General features: G+C 50.9%; 2 protein-coding genes across 3 annotated transcripts in view; one reads left to right on the top strand and one right to left on the bottom strand.

Moving 5' to 3' along the window:
* Positions 1–519: 519 nt before the first annotated feature.
* Positions 520–8,242, bottom strand: LOC137467730 (thioredoxin-like protein 1). Its single transcript, XM_068179151.1, has 8 exons — positions 8,075–8,242; positions 6,743–6,839; positions 5,747–5,920; positions 5,382–5,504; positions 4,788–4,857; positions 3,551–3,723; positions 3,058–3,162; positions 520–679 (listed from the first exon to the last, which is right to left on the bottom strand). The coding sequence occupies exons 1-8, from the start codon at positions 8,170–8,172 to the stop codon at positions 650–652; spliced, it is 870 nt and encodes a 289-aa protein (XP_068035252.1). The 5' UTR covers positions 8,173–8,242; the 3' UTR covers positions 520–649.
* A 653-nt stretch (positions 8,243–8,895) lies between these two features.
* LOC137467734 (WD repeat-containing protein 7-like) overlaps positions 8,896–20,206 on the top strand; it is a 44,019-nt gene continuing 32,708 nt past the window's right edge. For both annotated transcript variants that reach the window (XM_068179164.1, XM_068179163.1), the window contains exons 1-10: positions 8,896–8,997; positions 15,306–15,474; positions 16,156–16,262; positions 16,948–17,026; positions 17,177–17,351; positions 17,989–18,065; positions 18,814–18,933; positions 19,234–19,379; positions 19,789–19,891; positions 20,020–20,161. In XM_068179164.1, coding sequence (XP_068035265.1) covers positions 15,319–15,474; positions 16,156–16,262; positions 16,948–17,026; positions 17,177–17,351; positions 17,989–18,065; positions 18,814–18,933; positions 19,234–19,379; positions 19,789–19,891; positions 20,020–20,161 — 1,105 coding nt within the window. In that variant the 5' untranslated portion in view covers positions 8,896–8,997; positions 15,306–15,318. The remainder of the gene's footprint in view (positions 8,998–15,305; positions 15,475–16,155; positions 16,263–16,947; positions 17,027–17,176; positions 17,352–17,988; positions 18,066–18,813; positions 18,934–19,233; positions 19,380–19,788; positions 19,892–20,019; positions 20,162–20,206) is intronic.

Here is a 20,206-nt window from a genome sequence, read left to right as displayed (position 1 = left end):
TCCTGGCTGTGTTTGTGCATTATCATATAAAATCCTGGCTGTGTTTGTGGATTATCAGATAAAATCCTGGCTGTGTTTGTGCATTATCAGCTGAAATCTTGGTTGTGTTTGTGGATTATCATAAAATCCTGGTTGTGTCTGTGCATTATCAGCTGAAATCCTGGCTGTGTCTGTGCATTAACACTGAAATCCTGGCTGTGTTTATGGATTATCAGCTGAAATCCTGGCTGTGTTTATGGATTATCATAAAATCCTGGCTGTGTCTGTGCATTAACACTGAAATCCTGGTTGTGTCTGTGCATTATCAGCTGAAATCCTGGCTGTGTTTGTGGAATTAAGAGCAAAGGAACTCCAACCTTACTTGCACTGGACATCTGAAACTCTCAGCGGGGCTGGCGCGCTCAGCGGAACACACGAGCCTCGATTCCTGCAATAATAAAATCCAGCTTGGCAAAAGTCAGGAGTTTTATTTACAAATCCAGCAGGAGCAGCAGGAGGAGGAGACCAGGACCACGCTCCAGCGGAAAGCAATGGTTTATTGGGAATGGCAGCAAATCCAAGGGACAGTGCCCGGCCCTGGCCAGGCAATCATCCGGGAATGGAGAGAACGTGGGACCCGGAGCGGGACGGGCCTCGCGGCGCCTCTGCTCTAGTGGCTCTCTCCCTTCTTGCCCACTACCTGCAAGAGGAAAGAGCAGCGGTGAAGCGGCGGGGCCGCGCCGGCCGGAGCCCCGGGACAGACCCGGGGCACCGCGGGCTCCGGGCGGGGAAAGGCCCGGCCGGGCTCAGGGCAGCGCGCACAGCCGGGCCTGCGGGAACAGCAGCACAGCTTCAGCTCAGGCCAGCCCCACACCCGGCACGCTCCAGGAGCAACTCAGCTGCCAGAAACATTCCTCCCCACTAAACTCCTTTTTCTCCTCCCCAAAATTCACTTTTCTCCCCAAAACTCACATTTTCCCTCCCAAAAAAATCCCCTTTTTTCACCCAGATATTCCCATTTCCCCCCCACAAATTTCCCCTATTCTTTTCCTCTAAATTCCTTTTGTTCTTTTTTTCTTTTGGAAAAGAATGGGAAAATGAGACCTCACCATACAGCTGCTAAGAAAGGGGAGAAGCTACGGAAATCCCTGGATTTCCAGCTGGTAGAGAGCAAAGCCCCAGCCCTGCCAGGCCTGAACTCCGGAGCTGCCGGAAGCCCTCTGTGCTCCTCCCCAGGGTCATTCCTGGCTGAATGAACTCCGGAGCTGCCGGAAGCCCTCTGTGCTCCTTCCCGGGGTCATTCCTGGCAGGCTGGGGCAGGGAGGAATTCCCCCTGTCCAGCTGAGTGCTCCCCCGGGCACAGGAGCTGCTAGGAAAAGCTTGTGAGGCCTTTGCCAGAGTTAACTTTGGCGTTGCTGTGAATTGCTCTGGTTCCACACCGGCTCACACGCATCAGGCACAGAAGTGAGGAAAAGAAGGAAAAGCAGAGCCCAAGGATTAAGGATTAGGTGTGAGCAATATGGAACACCAACAGAAAGGTTCTGTACCAGTCGGAGGCAGACAGGGACAAGCGGCCCATGTGTATGATCTGAAAAGCCAGTACATGGACGTGGGTGGGTGTGGGCATTCCAGCATTCCAGCATCCCAGCTCACGCGCACGCCGTGCCACGCTCCCCAGGGAACCCCTCCTTACCCCCGTGTCCCTCCCTTCCAGCAGGACACTGCAAAGCCTTGGCAGAGCTGCTCCCACAGCGCCACAGGACGCAAGCGGCCTGGCCTGACACAGGATGCTGGGTGCACCTGACAGGGGCGAGGGCAGCAGAGAAACGCGACAGCATTTGGAAAGCAAAGTGCTGAAGGCAGGATCTGGGGCAGGGAGAGGAGGGGAAAGCTGAGCTGATGAGTCAGGAGGTGAGATGCTGCGGGATTTGGGAGGGGTGGGAGCTGAGCACGGGGAGGAGAGTGAGGCCACACCAGTGCCGTTATTCTTTTCAATTTCTTCTGCCTGCTTGGCTCTTTGGGAATGGGGAGCGAAGCTGGAACACGAACAAAAGGAGGGTTACCAGAACCAAAGCAGCAGCAATGCGTGTCCAAAGCGCGCTGCAAGCGAGCAGGTGTGAGGAGAGAGCAGGGATTTCTTTATTCCAGGGGGACACAAGTGTCCCTCTGCCAGCCAGTGCTCCTCTCTGGCTCTTGCCACTGCTCTCTGAGGACACAGGCAACAGCTTTCCCCTGGTGTCCCCTTCCCAGCAGCGCGAACGCTTCCCTTCTGCTCAGCTCCGCGTTCAGGACGGAAAATAGGAATATCATCATTACACAGACTGTCCGTGAGGGTGCGACTGAGGCAGGACAGCAGCTCCCAATGCACTGCTGCTCCTGGATTGCTGAGCTGCTCCTTCCCACCCCCAAGCCCTGGCTGCTGGGTCCAGACTCCTTCTCATGCAGCTTAAAAAGCCACAGGAACCCAAAGAAAAAAGATCAAGCATCAATTCACATGTTTCTACTCCGGGGAGAATGAGGGAGCTCCAAAATCTGTATTTTAGAACAGCAGAATGAATTTTCATGGTCCTGAGTGGCAGGGAAGGGCAGCAAAAGCTGTTAAACTCCTTTATTAACTTATTAGCAGCAGAGAAATTAAGTTTTAAGTTTAGTTAAGATCAAGTTTTGCTGCTAAAAATTAAGTAGGTGCCATATTGGTGTTAGTGCTTTTAATCTTCTGAAATTAGAGGGTATTTGTACCATAAATACTGAAGCGGTTTATTTTAAAATAAGACTTTTTACAATGAAGTTGCCAAAAGAGAGAGTCCCAAAATCAAGGTGTAGATCTCACAGCTATTAAAAAAATGTGGCCTTTGGTGTGTATAAGTTGCCAGCCCCTCGTGTTTTCAGTTCTTACCCTTGCTTTTGACCAAGCCGACGATTAAAACCCTGCGGAAAGCTCAGAAAAACCCATGCCAAAGGTACACATCCCCGCCAGGTGCCCTGAGTGTGGAACTGTGTCCCCCCAGGGGCGTGCTCCCTCAGCCCGGCGCGCAGCAGGCTCGGGCTGCTCCCCAGGGGCGTTAGCAAGGGACTCACTCGTTTGAAGTCGTTCATGTTGGTGGCCTGCACTGGAGTGCCAATGAACGTGAAGTACGTGATTCTTGTCGTCTCCTCGCCACCATGATTGGACTGGACGAACAACTGCAGAGGGAGAAAGCCAAAAGGAGGACTTTAATTTCATCCCTGCATTAATACCTACAGCATCAGCTGCTCCAGATGTGTGAAGTGACCAAATGAAAGCTTTTTCCCCATTACAAAGGTCTCTGTCCTCTTCATGTCAATCATTATTTCTCTGCTGCTTTCCTGGCAGCTTGTTAAAGCCCCCCAGGTGGGATTTTTCCCCAGCTCCCGCTTCCCACACCCAGCCAACGCAGGAGCTAAGAAGTGACAGCTTCGCTGGGATGTGACTAGAAAGTGAGCTCCCATCGGCGCGCTGACGTCTGCGGAGCTCCCGGGCAGGCCCCCGCCCGAGGCTCGGGGCTGCTGTGGCTGCGCGATGCCCCGTGCTCCGCAGCAACAAGGGACTCACAGTGACACTGTTGACATTCTGGAATTTCACGTAGCGCAGCTGGACGATGCCGTCCTCCCTGATGTCCTCCGGGCCCAGCTCCAGGGCCTGCGTGGGCTCGCTGCGCTCCGCCTCCTCGAAGTCCATGGAGCGCGGCAGGTTGATGAAGATCTTGATGTACTTGGGCCCTTGCCCTGGCATGACAGAGAGGGAGAACCGTGTGAGGGACACGCCGCAGGGAATGCAGGAAACGGCGCACCACTGCGCAGTGTAAGCTGGACAACGGGAAAAGGCATGGGGCCTCTTCCAGTGAACCTCCCCTCGGCCTGCGCCTCCATCCAGGTGTGCCTCTGCAGGCTACCAAACCAGAAACACTGCGACTTGTGCATCCAACGACAGGAAACGCTTTCCTTGTGCATCAAACTACAGGAAACATTTCTGCTTGTGCGTCAAACTGCAGGAAACGCTTTCCTTGTGCATCAAACTACAGGAAACATTTCTGCTTGTGTATCAAACCACAGGAAACACTTTGTGTATCAAACCACAAGAAACATTTCTACTTGTGTATCAAACTGCAGGAAACATTTCTGCTTGAGTATCAAACTACAGGAAACATTTCTGCTTGTGTATCAAACCACAGGAAACACTTTCCTTGTGTATCAAACTACAGGAAACATTTCTGCTTGAGTATCAAACTACAGCAAACGCTTTCCTTGTGTATCAAACTACAGGAAACATTTCTACTCCTGTATGAAACTACAGGAAACATTTCTTCTTGTGTATCAAACCACAGGAAACACTTTCCTTGTGTATCAAACTACAGGAAACACTTCCTTTGTCTACCAAACTACAGTAAATACTTTATTTGTGTATCAACCTATAGTAAATATTTCTATTTGTATATCAAATTACTATAAATACTATTTGTGTATAAAACTACAATAAATAATTTATGTATCAATCTATAATAAATACTTCTATGTCTGCATCAATCCATAATAAATATTTCTACGTGTGTATCAATCTCTAATAAATACTTCTGTGTGTGTATCAATCTATAACAAATACTTCTGTGTGTGTATCAATCTGTAACAAATATTTCCACGTGTCTATCAATCTATAATAAATACTGCTATGTGTGTATCAATCTATAAGAAATACTTGGTGTATCAATCTGTAAGAAATACTCTGATTTGTGTATCAAACTGTAGTCTTTGCCCATCAATCAGTAATAAATATTTCCACCTGCAGCACTCACCATTGTCTGGCCCCTGAAGTTTCATAGAGTAAAGCTTGACAGGCTGACTAAAAGCGACGGTGATGAGCAGCTGTGGAGGAGAGAAAGCACAGTTATTCACTGTGTCCTCACGCGAAACCAAGCGCAGCACAGCGGGGCAGGGGAGCTCTGGAACGAAATGCTGCGCTCACTTCCCCTGTCCCACACGTTCTGGCCCTTCACTTCCCCGCGCACGCTCCTGAGCCTGGCCGTGCTCAGTGGGGAAAGCACTGGCACGCCCAGCCCTGTACCCGGCTTTCCTCCATGCTCCCAGCCCCGGCAGAGCCCTCCTGCAGGAGAACATCCCCGGGAATGCAGCAATCCCTGGAGCTGCGGCAGCACAGCTCCCTGCAGGAGAACATCCCCAGGAATGCAGCAATCCCTGGAGCTGCGGCAGCACAGCCCCCTGCAGGAGAACATCCCCGGGAATGCAGCAATCCCTGGAGCTGCGGCAGCACAGCCCCCTGCAGGAGAACATCCCCGGGAATGCAGCAATCCCTGGAGCTGCGGCAGCACAGCTCCCTGCAGGAGAACATCCCCGGGAATGCAGCAATCCCTGGAGCTGCGGCAGCACACCTGCTCGTCGCAGTCGGACTCCAGGTAGGAGGAGTCCTTGCGCAGACAGTTCTCGAAGCCGTGCTCGTCGCTCTCGTTGAGGCACTCGCAGCCAGCCTTGTTGATGAAGGGCAGCAGATCCATCTGGGGACAGAGAGCACAGCTGCTCACAGCTGGGACAGCACGGCATGGGACACAAAATTCATTTCCATGACTAGGAAGATCCTTTATTCTTAAAAACAGTGGGAAAAAAAGCCCAGACAAATGATTTTCTTGGGCAGCTTTGCCTGAAAAGCAGTTCTTTGACTTCAAGGACATTTGAAAAGGGGGTTTTTTAACACCCGAGCTGCTCAAGCACTCCAGTAAAGCTCTGGGGAGATACTCACATATCCTTTGGGGATGTCTGTGTCTTCGCTGTTGCCGGGATCATTCTCCAGGTGCTGTTTGATTTTGTCTTCCAGGCCCACGGCATCTGCTCCCTGGTACTGGTCGATCCGCACCTTGTTCCGGAAGAACAGGAAGGTGGGCGTTGCCGAGATGTTGTTGGTGGCAGCCGTGCCCTGGGAGCAGACATCAGTCCCCATTCAGTGCTGTAGGTCAGTCCCGCGGCACCGCTGGCAGCCAGCTGGTGCCACCAGTAAATCCACTGATTGGTTTTTGCCTCTGCCGCCCACTGGTGCTGTGTCCAATGGCTAAAGCATGACTTTAGCAGGGGCTGAGAACCAGCGAATTACTGCGCTGTTACACTGCTCACGGGAAGGGCAGCACGGCGGGCACTGCAGGCACAGTTCCTCCAAGGAGGGACTTGTTCTCCCAGCTTGGGAGAGTCACTGGCACAGCTCCTGCGCCGCAACAGGCACAGCGAGAGGCGCGGACACCGCTGGAGCCCTTCCCTCCCAGCTCCCATTCCCTGCTCTCCCTGCCCATCCTGCTTCAGCCCCTTCCTGGACAGGACACCGCTGGAGCCTCTCCCAGCTCCCATTCCCTGCTCTCCCTGCCCACCCTGGACAGGACACCGCTGGAGCCTCTCCCAGCTCCCATTCCCTGCTCTCCCTGCCCATCCTGGACAGGACACCGCTGGAGCCTCTCCCAGCTCCCATTCCCTGCTCTCCCTGCCCATCCTGGACAGGACACCGCTGGAGCCTCTCCCAGCTCCCATTCCCTGCTCTCCCTGCCCACCCAGGACAGGACACTGCTGGAGCCTCTCCCTGCTCCCATTCCCTGCTCTCCCTGCCCACCCTGCACAGGACACCGCTGGAGCCTCTCCCAGCTCCCATTCCCTGCTCTCCCTGCCCATCCTGGACAGGACACCGCTGGAGCCTCTCCCAGCTCCCATTCCCTTGCTCTCCCTCCCAGCAGCAGGAGGGCCCTGGAGCCCACACCTGGCACTGGTGCACGTCCACCTCCAGGAACGTTGCCTGCGGGTATTTGTTACTCAGGGCGTTGAAGGCGGGCGCGATCCGCAGGCAAGGGCCGCACCTGTGGGAAAAGCGACACTTCCACTCAGTTCCACTTTTGTTTTCTTTTTCAGTGCTTGCCCCAAATGGAACCAGAGAGTTCCTCTCTTCCTGCTGTAAAAACAGCCTCTCTACCTGCCTGCCAGCTGGTGATACAATGCAAGATGACATCTGGGAATCTGCAATTTAGTGTCTTTATTTGCAGCACTTTTACCACAGTCCTGCTCAACGAAGTGTGACCAACGAGGGCGAAATCAGAAAAAAAACACTACTAACAAAAATCGTGTAACATTAGTCCATGCTACCTCACGGGAAAAAATTATACTTACGCATAACTTAAATATTTAATGGTCAACCTGTATCCAAGCTTCAGGGACCATGAAATTTTTCCCACAATAAATCTCATTTACACCTGTAACCAGCTATTCCCATATTTATTTGGCCCTGGGAGGACAGAGTTGGTTTCTTTTGATTTAATGGCATTGCCTTGGATGAAAATGTGTATTTTTTACTTATTCTGCGTCAGCAAAGGTGTAGGAAGTGCTCAGCTGCACCAATTCCCGTAAAGGGAGTTTCTCACTGAGAAAGAGAAAGGAAAAGTGGATCAAAAGACCCCGACGTAGAAAATTGGCAAAAAAGCCCCCACAGCTAAGAGGGAGCAGCCGAAAAATAATGAGGTGCCCTATGAACCCCCAACCCCCCGGGATTATCACTATTCTCCCTAATTTCACAGATTAACGGGAATGATTCAGATGTTTAGGTTTATTTGGTGACAAATTCATCCCGATGTCGCCACAGCTGCACCTCCCTGCTGAGGAGGGAAAAGGGATAATCCACTTATCCTGCGCAAACGGGATACGGATCCAGCCCAGTTTCATAGGGCAAAAGATGTTTTTCCAAGTTTTTAGGTGTTTTTAGTGTTGTTCGTGCCTTGTTTCCATCGGTTTCCTGCCCTATACGAGGGCTTTAAACCAGCGCAGCCCCTGCTCCCTCAGAGCGCCTGAGGGCTGGCGGGTCCGCGGGCGGTGGGTTCGGCGGGAAAAACGGGAATTTATTCCAGGACCTGGGAACACGGTGTTAAAAATCCCATAACTTCTAAAGGCGCCGATGCTGAGACTGCACTGACGCGTTACGGAGCGCCCCTCACGCTGCAAACCGCGCCGGGGAACCGCGAATAAAAACACGGGAACGCCGGAGCCCTTCCCGGGAGCCTGAGGCGGGACGGGCGCGCAGGAGCCGCATCCCGCCCTCACTCACCCCCTCATGGTGAACTTCACCACGGCCAGGCGGGAGCCGGCGGCGCTCAGCTCGGGCTGGAACTCGGTGTCGTTGGCGATCACCTTCACGCCCGCCATGGCCGCGGGCCCCGGTGGCGGTGCCGGGTGCGATGTGCAGCGTCACGGCGGGCAGGACGCCCGGCATGCACCGCTGGGACGGGCGCAGGCGCGGCCGCCCCGCTCCGCTCCGCTCCCGCCCGGCCGCCGCCGCCATCTTGGCAACGGGCAGCGCGTGAGGGCGCGACGCCCCCCGGCGGCCATCTTGGGAACGGGCAGGCCGTGAGGGCGCGACGCCCCCCGGCGGCCATCTTGGGAACGGGCAAGCGCAGGGATGCTGTGAGGGGAGACGCGCCCTCAAAGTTTAACATAAAAACTTAGTACCAGTTTCGTCATTAACTCGTTTTTCGGTGACGCCAAAAGGGGGAAAATAAAAGATGAGCGCTTGTAACAATTACAAAGTACAACCAAAATTAAACCCATGACTTTCTCTGACTGCATTTGCAGCGTCATTCCTGACAACTTCCCAACGTACTTTATAACACAAAATAGTGTCGCTTCAAGAGGTCTCACATTCCCGCTTTTCCGACCAAACACCAGGAATATCCCCAGCATCCTGCTCCCGCCTGCTGTAATTCAAAAGCCTTGCAGTAATCGCTAATTAATTATTAATTAAGTAAGCAAGTAATCACCGGCTCCTGACGCGCCCTCAGCGGCACCCCGCAGTTTCCACGGCGGCGGCCCCTGCCGTCAAGCGCGCCGGCCGGAGCTTTGCGCCAGTGTCGCGGGACGCGGTGTCATCCGGCCGCTGCCGCACCGAGCGCGGCGGGGCCGCGGCGCCCGGGACACGTGACGGCCGGGACAGGCACCGGCACCGGCACCGGCACCGGCACCGGCACCGGACAGGTGCGACCGGGGACCGGGGCGGGAGGACGGCTCGCTCCCAGCGGGAGGGGTAGGGCGAGCCCGCGGCTCTCCGCAGGCCCCGCAGCATCCGCGCCGGGAGCGCTGAGGAGGCTGCGGCACCGGGAGCGCAGGGACCCGGGCATTCCGGGACCCGAGACTCGGCTGGGCCGGAGCCCAAGGAGCCCCGGTATCGCGGGACACCGGGAGCGGCCCGCGCTGGTGACGGGCGGGACTGGCTTTGGAACTCCGTCACCGCAAAGGCAGCGCCAGGTTATTAATGGATGGAGCTTTCCATCGCTGCTAACGGAGCCTTACCTAAGGGGAGGCTCCTCACAGGAATTGATCCTCCTGGGGGCTTAAATGCCTTTTAATGCCGCTTTCCTGCTAGCTCGCGGCCTTCCCCGGTTTTATTTCCCTTCCCCGTGCCAGCCGCGGTGCTCTTGGCACCCAGGGATGGGATTTGGAGTGCTCCAGCTGCTTTGGATAACTGTCCTTTGTGGCAGCTCGAAACAGGAAAAATTGCTGTGGGTTCAGTGCGCCATCAAAGGAAGCACCAGGAAAACCTGCAAGTGGCTTCCAAAGGTGTCCATTAACGCCGGTCTCGTGTCCCACATTAGTGTTGTGTTCTCTGTCTAGGTTTGGAGCCTCCTGCATTCCCAGGGAAGGTGTTCTCGTTGTCTTCTCCCTCTCTCCCTCCCTCAGTGGTCCCTTTTCTCCATCCCTAAATAACAACTAGGAAGTCCAGTCTGCCATTCAATTGAAAATCGTTAGATCTTTCTAAAGTGCAGAAATAGCCCACTCGTGGCTCTGCGGAGCTATTTAACACTACCTGGTGCTATTTATTAGTATTTTGGGGCGGTAATTGGAGTGTGCACACACATGCTGAGATGAATTCCGTCACAAGTGTCTGGGGAGAGTTGCTCTGGTGGAACCGAGGTGGGCTCGCTTTGGTTTCACCCCTTCCTCCCAGGGATTTGCTCTCTTTGGGGCCTTTTCTGGCTGTAAGCATCCACGGGGTGGATGTCTGGGTAGACAGCTTGAAAAGGGGTTTAGTTGAGTCTTGGGTTCAGAATTTAATTCCTTGTGCTTGAAAAATCAGTTTAGTGGCTTTACTGAAATAGGAATTGATCCGGGATTATTCAGTGTGCCTAAGTCCCACCTTCAAGCAGAGCAGTTCAGACAGTCACTGGATTATTCTGTCAGGTTAACACGTTATTTAACATTCTCTTTTTTGTTCATTTCCTAATTTAAATAGTTGCTTTCTGTTGGAATACTTTAACAGTCCTGGTTTTGGGAGGGTGTTTTTTCCACACCCCTGCATTTGTTCTATTTATTGTTACGTGTGCTCCCCGCCTGTCTAAGATTAGAATGATTTCCGAGTTATTTATTTATTATCATTTGCAAGGTTTTAGGTTAGAAAATCTCAAGGGAAGGCACTAAATAAACCCAAGGATGCTGAGATAGCTACGTGTGAATATCCCTGTGTACAGGGAATAACAGAACAGTCTGCTTTGTTGTGTTTTGGGAGGAAAACCAGGGGTTTGGCTCTTGTGGATCGAGACAGACGTACCCCATGGAGTACAGGAAGAGCTGTCCTTGTGGCATCTCCATTTCCTGTTTCCAAGTTCCCTTTTCTGCAGGAAACGGGGGGTTTGGGGCAGTTCTGAGTGGCTGCCAGGTGGCACTTGGTGGCAGTGATTCCCTGCCTGCTTTTGGGCCCGTTTGGCACCGGGACAGTGTCGATTTGCTCCTGTACTTTGTCATCACTGATGGCAAAAAATGGAATTATTGATTGTTTTCGGACAAAAAGGGATTTTGGTGCTGGCAGGGCCGCACTTGGTGTTTGCTGGGGCTGAGCTCTGGAATCCAAATTCCTGGGGAATGAAAATGTGGTTTTTCCTGAAAAAGAAGTTTTTTATAAAGGCCTTGCGCTGCCATGGTCACAAACTAGAAGGAAAGAGGTAGTTTTTCTTTTTCCTCTCTCTCCCAGAGCCTTGCTATGAAATATTCTGAGAACTTGTGTTTGAAATGGGACTGTCAGGGGGGTGGTAATGTGTTTTCTGCATGGAAAGTCTGGAATCTCTTAGGTTAGTTGTGTGCTAATGCTCTTGTATGTTGTGATATCCTCCCGTATGTTCCTTTTGAAAATCCCCTTTATTCAGAGTGGCGTGGGTTTGGAAGTGTCCAGGAGTAGCTTTAAATGCAGAGTTGTGAAATGCGGGATCTCAAGCAGCAGTTCTGTGCCCCCGTAGGGGACTTCCTGTGTTTATTAAAAAATGCAGCTGCTTTTGACAGCCAGGTGACACGGGAACGCTGTGACTTGTTCCCTGAACTGGGAGCAGTAGGGCAGCAGAGGAGTGGGAAGGGATTTTTGTGTTGCTCACAGGTGCTTCTCAGCTCTGGTTTAGTCATTTTTGGTTTGTTTCCTCACAGAAATTGAGTAGGTATTTGTGTTTGCTGAGAGTGTTTTTGTTCTAGTTGTTGATATTTACATTTTGTTCTATTGCATCTGGACACTTTATTCCTGCTTTTATCCCATTTTTATGACGATTTCCCTGCAAATCAAGCCTGGTTTAATTGTAGCCCTTTGTTTGTCACCCTGTTGTTTAAAATGCTGAATGAATTTCTCTTTCTGTGTTGTGATGGTCCAGACAGAGCAATTGATCCAGCATTGCATAACAAATTAACTCTGCAGGGCCAGGTGTGGTTTGCAGTGTGGAGAAAGACTGGATTTTTGGTCCCTATTGATCCTGATCATTACATTCGAGCTCTTAATTAAATAGCTGTTAATGAAGATGGGCCAGTGGGCTGCCAGAAATGAGCTGCTTCGCTGGGAAGGGTCATTTGATGCGATGTTAGTGATTTTGTGATGTGGATTTTGTGGAAACCCCACAACTGATCCCTGACTTGTCGGGAGCCTCCCGGGAGCCATGTGTAATCCTTAGCCATTCATTACCCTGCCCTTGCTCCCTCCCTTCCCCCTTTTTTCCAGGGACACAGTCGTGTTCCAGTTCTGTGGCCGCAGAGGGTGGCAACAGTCATCAAATGGAGTAACAGTTCCTGTGGTTTTCCCCCGGATAAGAAATGACAGGGATTTCTATTGGAATGACTGGGGTGCTGGCACAGCTTGTGCAGGGAAGCTGTGGATACCCCATCCCTGGAAGTGTCCAGGTTGGAGTGACCTTTATTTTTCTGTCATAATTCAGATTTATTCCCTTTGAAGTGCTATGAAACAGGTTTACAGACCAGTGAAAACTCAAGGTAGAAGAATGTGTATGTAACTATTAAAAACCCCACAAAAACACACATATTTTAAAATTGTTCTTCCACGAATCCTGCCTGTTTTGGTGTGTTCATGCTCCTCTAAATCAGAGCTCTGGTTTGAGCTGGGGTGAGTTCAGAGCATAAACCTCCACAAGATAATCCGCAAGGAGTGTTTGGTTATTAATTTAACACGACCTTTTCACCGGTAAGAAAAGCTCAGTTCTAAAAGCATGGAAGTGCTCAGCAAGCTGGGAATGTTGCTACCATAAACAGAGGGTTGTTGTGGGGTTTAAATCTTGTGCAAATTCAAGTGGGTTTTATTGCCACGACTTGAGTTTCTATTCCCAGTCATTGAGACTGTTTTGGCCTGGGGACAACTGAAATTCCACTGTGCTTTTTCTGTCAACACGTTCGGAAGATCCGAAATGTTGCTGTAAAGATAGTGCTGGGCCTGTTTCCTGCTGGAGAGTGGCCAGGATCCAGTTTATCAGTGGATTATACCAGGTTGATTTCACCTAAGGCAGGATATTCCGTATTCCAGCATGAATGTTTGTGTAGCAGGGGCATAACAACATCAGGGGTATAAAAACTGCTGCAGCCTCAGGGCTTAAAACATATGTAACTTCAAAATTACTCTAAAAAGAGGCATTTAGGCAAAAATCCTTGTGTGCACAGGGATGTGCTCTTTGGCCCCCACCTTTTACTCCCCTCCCTCTTGGTTTGAAGGATAATATTTTGGATTTTGGGAGACTGCAGACTTCCCCCCCACCCCCATAATATAAATAAACAGCACCATTGCCTCCTACCTGGGGGGGGTCATGTCCGTCTGTCCGTCTGCTGCACCCCATCTGCTGCGTCCTGGGATCCCCCAAATGTGAGGGGAACATGGCGGGAAACGTGAGGGGACAGAATGGCAGAGACAGGAAGGGACAAGATGGTGGAAACATGAGGGGGAAAAGGCAGGAAACACGAGAGGAAAAGGTGGCACAAACATGGGGGGACAAGGGCAGGAAGCTTGAGGGGAAAAGATGGCAAAAACATGAGGGGAAGAGGGCAGGAAACATGAGGGGAAAAGGGCAGGAAACATGAGGGGAAAAGATGGCAAAAACATGAGGGGACAAGTGGGAAACATGAGGGGAAAAGGGCAGGAAACATGAGGGGAAAAGTGGGAAACATGATGGGGAAAAGATGAGAAAAACATGAGGGGAAAAGAGAAGAAAAGATCAGGGGAAAAGGTGGCAAAACATGAGGGAAAAAGAGCAGGAAACCTGAGGGGAAGAGTGGGAAACATGAAGGGGAAAAGATGGCACAAACATGAGGGGACAAGGGCAGGAAACATGAGGGGAAAAGGGCGGGAAACATGAGGGGAAAAGTGGGAAACATGAGGGGGAAAAGATGACAAAAACATGAGGGGGAAAGAGAAGAAAACATCAGGGGAAAAGGTGGCAAAAACATGAGGGAAAAAGAGCAGGAAAGCTGAGGGGAAGAGTGGGAAACATGAAGGGGAAAAGATGGCACAAACATGAGGGGACAAGGGCAGGAAACATGAGGGGAAAAGGGCGGGAAACATGAGGGGAAAAGGGCGGGAAACATGAGGGGAAAAGTGGGAAACATGAGGGGGGAAAGATGACAAAAACATGAGGGGGAAAGAGAAGAAAACATCAGGGGAAAAGGTGGCAAAAACATGAGGGAAAAAGAGCAGGAAAGCTGAGGGGAAGAGTGGCAAACATGAAGGGGAAAAGATGGCACAAACATGAGGGGACAAGGGCAGGAAACATGAGGGGAAAAGGGTGGGAAACATGAGGGGAAAAGGGCGGGAAACATGAGGGGAAAAGTGGGAAACATGAGTAGGAAAAGGGCAGGAAACATGAGGGGAAAAGGGCAGGAAACATGAGGGGAAAAGATAGCAAAAACATGAGCGGAAAAGATGGCAAAAACATGAGTGAAAAAGGCAGGAAACCTGAGGGGGAAAGGGTGGGAAACATGAGGGGAAAAGATGGCAAAAACATGAGGGGAAAAGAGAAGGAAACATGAGGGGAAAAGGTGGCGAAAACCTGAGGGGGAAAGGGTGGGAAACCTGAGGGGAAAAGATGGCAAAAACCTGAGGGGGAAAAGGTGGCAAAAACCTGAGGGGGAAAAGGTGGTAAAACATGAGGGGAAAAGATGGCAAAAATATGAGTAAAAAAGGCAGGAAACCTGAGGGGAAAAGTGGGAAACATGAGGGGAAAAGATGGCAAAAACATGAGGGGAAAAAAGAAGGAAACATGAGGGGGAAAGATGAGAAAAACATGAGGGGAAAAGAGAAGAAAACATCAGGGGAAAAGGTGGCAAAAACATGAGGGGAAAAGAGAAGGAAACATGAGGGGAAAAGGTGGCAAAAACATGAGGGAAAAAGAGCAGGAAACCTGATGGGAAGAGTGGGAAACATGAAGGGGAAAAGATGGCAAAAACATGAGGGGACAAGGACAGAAAACTTGAGGGGAAAAGATGGCAAAAACATGAGGGGAAAAGGGTGGGAAACCAGAGGGGAAAAGGGTGGGAAGCATGAGGGGTAGAGAGTGGGGAACCTGAGGGGAAAAGATGGCAAAAACATGAGGGAAAAAGAGCAGGAAACCTGATGGGAAGAGTGGGAAACATGAAGGGGAAAAGATGGCAAAAACATGAGGGGAAAAGGGTGGGAAACCTGAGGGGAAAAGGGTGAGAGACATGAGGGGGAAAGGGTGGGAAACCTGAGGGGTAGAGAGTGGGGAACCTGAGGGGAAAAGATGGCAAAAACATGAGGGGAAAAGGGTGGGAAACCTGAGGGGAAAAGGGTGGGAGACATGAGGGGAAAAGTGTGGGAAACATGAGGGGTAGAGAGTGGGGAACCTGAGGGGAAAAGATGGCAAAAACATGAGGGAAAAAGTTTGGGAAACGCGAGGGAGCGAAGTGGCAGAGACAGAAGGGGACAAGATGGTAGAAAGGTGAGGGAAAAGGTGGCGGGAGCACGAGGGAAGGGAGCAGTGCGGGCCGCGTCTGACGTTGCTGCGCTGCTGGAATTGCAGGCGCTCGGTGGCCATGGCCGCGAACAGCCTGGTGCTGCCCATCGTGCTGTGGGGCCGGCGCGCCCCCACGCACTGCGTGTCCTCCCTGCTGCTCGTGGATGGCTCTGTCATCGTCACCGGCTGCCACGACGGGCAGATCTGCCTCTGGGACCTGGCTGCTGACCTGCAGGTGATGCACGCGACGTTCACCTTCCCGCTGCACCCTCGGCCTGTCCTCCCTCGCGCCCTGCTTGGGCGGCTGCTCCGCCCTTCCCATGGCGCTGCCAAGGGCTACAGAGAGGTGTTCTGGCTCCTGGCCTTCCTTGCTGCTCCTGTAGGAAGCTTTTTTAACTCATTCCACTTTCTTGCAGCTGCTCCAAACCAGTTGCTTTCTAGTCGAGATGCTTCATACTATGTTGTTCCTTCCCAGTATCCCATCTGGCAGTGGGAAGCCATTCCCCCTTCTCCTGGCACTCCATTCCCTGTCCCAAGTCCCTCTCCAGCTCTCTTGGAGCCCCTTTTGGCACTGGAAGGAGCTCTGAGGTCTCCTCTTATTTATGGGTATACAGGAACTCAACTGGGAAAAACTCTGTAATGTGCAGCACAATCTCTTTCATTTGGCCAGACTCAGTTTAAATTGAACTGAGCCAAATTCAGCTCCTGATTTGTAAATATTGAGAGGAATGCTTTTCCCCCCAAATTCTCATTCCTGTGTGAAGTAGAAAGTCTTCCAAGATGATAGCACTGCTGTGCTAATTAAACGTGTGTGCACATATTAATGGATATATAATACATGAAGTAGACAGCTGGGATATGGGTATTCTGGTCATTTGTGTGCTTTTGACTCCCTGTTTTCTTTCCCTGCTCCCAGATCAATCCCAGAGCTCTGCTCTTTGGTCATACAGCCTCAGTTACTTGTTTATCCAAGGCCTCAGCTTCCAGTGAAAAGCAATATATAGTGAGTGCATCAGAGAGTGGGTGAGTTTCTAAGTGTTCATTATGTGCAGAACTGCAGTAATGGGAATTTGTGCCCAGTTTATCCATATATTCAACACTTGGTTTGATTTTTACCCCCAAGAAAAAATTCCTCAGCAAATACATTTTATTTCTTGATTGTTTTTTTTAAATTAATCATAGAGCAAGAGTTAAGTGGTAGAAGCAGGAAGGATTTATTGTGCAATTGATATCCAAATAGATAGAGATTTTTTTATCCAGAAAAGCTAAGGAATTTGGGGGTTTGTCAAAATGTGTCACAATTTAGAATTTCCACCTTGGGCTGATTTCAGGGCTAAGTAATCTCCTCCCATTGGATTTAAAACCAAAATATGTTTTCCTCAGGAATTTATCTGTCTGACGGAAAGGAGAAAGCACCTCACAGATTCTGTTGTGATTAAATTTGAATATGAAGTTTTAAATGAAAAAGTACTGTAAAGGGGGTAATAGCTGCTCATTTGAACTCCTGCGGGTTCTGTAATTTATCCTCATAGGGAGCAGGAGGTTGTGTGGATTTAGGAGGACTGCAAAGTCCAGTTGGTTTTGAGTTTCTCCAAATGCAATTGGCCTAATCCCTAATAAATGGTTCAAGCGAGGTTCCTCCCAGTGTGAAGGGTTTGAAGTGCTTGGAAGCCTGGCCTGTTTTCCATGTGGTGTCCCTGTGTTTCAGGGAGATGTGCCTGTGGGATGTGAACGACGGGAGGTGCATCGAGTTCACCAAGCTGGCCTGTGCTCACACGGGCATCCAGGTGAGCGCTGGGAGCGATGGCAGGGCTATGGGGAAGGGTCCTCTGCAGGCAGCAGAATGCGTTTGGGAAGCACACCCCAGGTGTGCTCCCAGAAGGAAGGAATCCCTGTCCTACCCGGATTCTGACTGGTGTTTGTTCCCATCTGTGCAGTTCTATCAGTTCACAGTCGGCACGCAGCGGGAAGGGAGGCTGCTGTGCCACGGGCATTATCCTGAAATTCTGGTCGTGGATGCAACCAGCCTTGAGGTTCTTTATTCTCTGATATCCAAGATCTCTCCTGACTGGATCAGCTCCATGACCATCATCCGGTCCAACCGGACACAAGGTGATTATTTCTAGTGGCAGGGAGAACTGTTTGGTGCAGTACGACCCAGGGACCCCTTCCACTGCCCCAGGCTGCTCCAAGCCCTGGCCAGCCTGGCCTCGGGCACTGCCAGGGATCCAGGGGCAGCCACAGCTTCCCTGGGAATCCTGCTGCAGCTGGATCAGCTGGTACGGGCTGAAGCGTCACCTGAGCACAGACTGGGTTGGTTCTGCTCATTGGTGTTAATTTGGTGGGCTTTAATTTCTGGCAGACGAGTGTCGTGTTGGGGTGTTCCTGTTGTGGAGTGTGGAATTCCTGAGAGGCTTGGGGGACACTGAGGAGAAAATCCTGACCGCAGGACTTCTCTCTTGAGTGAAGGCTCAGCAGCAGTTGTAAACTGGGCATTCCCAAAATCCTGGGGTGGGAATGCTCAGCTCCTATCCCCACAACAAATAAATTGCTGGAAGAACTGGAAATGGGCTCTGCTGTGAAGGGTTTCCTGCTAATGCCTTTCATTTATTCCTTGTTCCATCTTCACCAATAAACATTCCATTGGGAAGCAGATGCTCCAGGAATGCTTGGATCAGGTTTTCATTTATGCTCAGATGTGCACAGGTGAGTAGCTCCTTGTGCCTCAGGCTCATTTTGTGTTTCCCAGAGGACACTGTCGTGGCCGTGTCCGTGACTGGCATCCTGAAAGTCTGGATCATCACCTCGGAAGTCAGTCGGATGCAGGTAGGCACAGGCTGCTGGATTAGTGGCATTTCCTGGTGGGATGGAGGGTTCTGTTCCTGATATTCTACTGCTGAAGGTCTTTTTCCTCTTTGCTTTACTGAATTTCCCTTTACTGATTTGAGTTGCCACCAGAATTCCTAATACTTCTCAGAGAGCTGATTTCCAAATGAAGTGTAGGATTATGTCCAATTTTTCCAAATCTGTTTTTTATTTGCGCCATGTAGTGATTTGGGTTAATGTTTTGCAGAGCAGGCCACACAGTTTTTAGGAGTACTCATTATATGGGATTATCTCCAGCTCCCTGTTTTTCGGCATTTCCTGGGTACTAATGAATAAAAGTCTTAAAGGAGATTTGCCCCAGGTCTCAGACCTGCGGTAAATCAGCTCCTCACCAAAGCCTCTTGTAAAATACATTTATCAACTAAGGAAAAATCACCTTCTCTTAGGGAGTGACATGGGAGTGGAATCTGCTTCACTCCAGCTGCCTGCCTGGCTGCAAGGCCAGCACCACTAATCTGTGCTGCTGGGAAGCTGGGAGGCTTCAGTGCCCAGAGGGGACACCACGTGCTCCTGCAGATCTGCTCAGGAGGAGCCAGGGAATAACAGCTGCTCCGAGGGTGTGGGTTTTGCACAGAAATCGGCCACGTGGCGCCTGCAGAAGCGCCCCAGTGTCTGCCGCGGGCCTGGCCCGGTGCTGAGTGCGGTGGGAGCAGGGAGGAGTTGGTTGAGCTGGTTCTCTTTGGTTCAGGACACCGCGCCCGTGTTTGAGGAGGAGTCCAAACCCATCTACTGCGAGAACTGCCAGAGCATTGCCTTCTGCGCCTTCACGCAGCGCTCGCTCCTCGTCGTGTGCTCCAAGTACTGGAGGGTAAGGCACAGCCCCTGGGCTTCTCCCTCAGGAGCCTCCATGGAACTGCGTGGAAACATCCAGATGGAGGTGCTCCGAGTCCCTTCAGTGTACCTCTGCTGTATATTTAACGCGGTTCTGGATATTTAATCCAAATCTCTGCCCGTGGTGCAGGTTTGGAGCAAGATGACCCTTAAGGTTCTAACACCCCAAACCGTTCCGTGATTCTGTGGTACTGAACCCAAAATCAGCTGCTGCCTGGGCATTTTGATGTGTAATTACTGGTTAATAACGGCAGACTTTGTTCCTGTTTCCTCTCAGGTCTTTGATGCTGGAGATTATTCCCTCTTGTGTTCGGTGCCCAGTGAAAATGAGCAGACCTGGACTGGCGGGGACTTTGTGGCAGCTGATAAAGTGATTGTATGGACAGAGGATGGACAAAGCTTCATCTATAAATTACCAGCCAGGTACTCAACAGGAAAACACTCCCTTTACTTAATTTCTGATTAATTTGAGTTGAACTGAGTTCATTAAAGAACTACTGAAATATTGGTCTAGTGAGGGAAGACATGTAAATATAAAACTATAAAATTAATTCAAAATTTGGCATCAAAGAGGTTAAAAATGACAAGCGTAAAATCAAACACTTTCTTTCTGACATCTTCATGGTGTGCAGATGTGTTTGTTCTGGGTAGAGATAGTGTTTTGTCTTGAATATTGCCACATAAATCATGTGGGAACTCCTTCCTTGCCCTCACATCGTCAGAGCATGAGGATGGGAGCAACATCCACGTCCTCCTGTAGGAATCACTCCTTAAATGCAAGGAATTTTATTACTATAAATTTGTTATCTCCTTTCTTTGTTCCCACACCCAGCTGCCTCCCAGCCAGCGATTCGTTCCGCAGGGATGTGGGGAAAGCAGTGCAGAACTTGATTCCACCTTTGCTGTACAGCGTGTTGGACAGAGCAGAGAAACAGGTGCATCTCTTTCTGTGGAGCTCTGTAATGGGCTCTGTTAGGTTTCGTCCTGCTTTGAAAGGAAGGAAGCTGGGGGCTGAGCACGTGCTTGCTGCGTGGTCTGAGGCTGTTCCTTATTTTTCAAACAGCTCCTGATATGTCCTCCAGTGACTCGCTTCTTCTGTGGCCAGAGAGAGTTTTCCTACAGGCTGTTAATCCAAGGGGACTCCTCAGGGAGGCTGTGCATTTGGAGCGTGCCCGACGCCCTTGACCAGCAGGAGGGTGCCAAAGGTACCTAACTGATAGCCAGATCTTTGTGCTTTCTGCGTGCTTTTG

This window comes from Anomalospiza imberbis, unplaced genomic scaffold, assembly GCF_031753505.1.
Source record: "Anomalospiza imberbis isolate Cuckoo-Finch-1a 21T00152 unplaced genomic scaffold, ASM3175350v1 scaffold_77, whole genome shotgun sequence".
NCBI lineage: Eukaryota > Metazoa > Chordata > Aves > Passeriformes > Viduidae > Anomalospiza > Anomalospiza imberbis.
The sequence above is the reverse complement of the archived record's forward strand: the minus strand, read 5'-3'. Positions and strand labels throughout refer to the sequence as shown.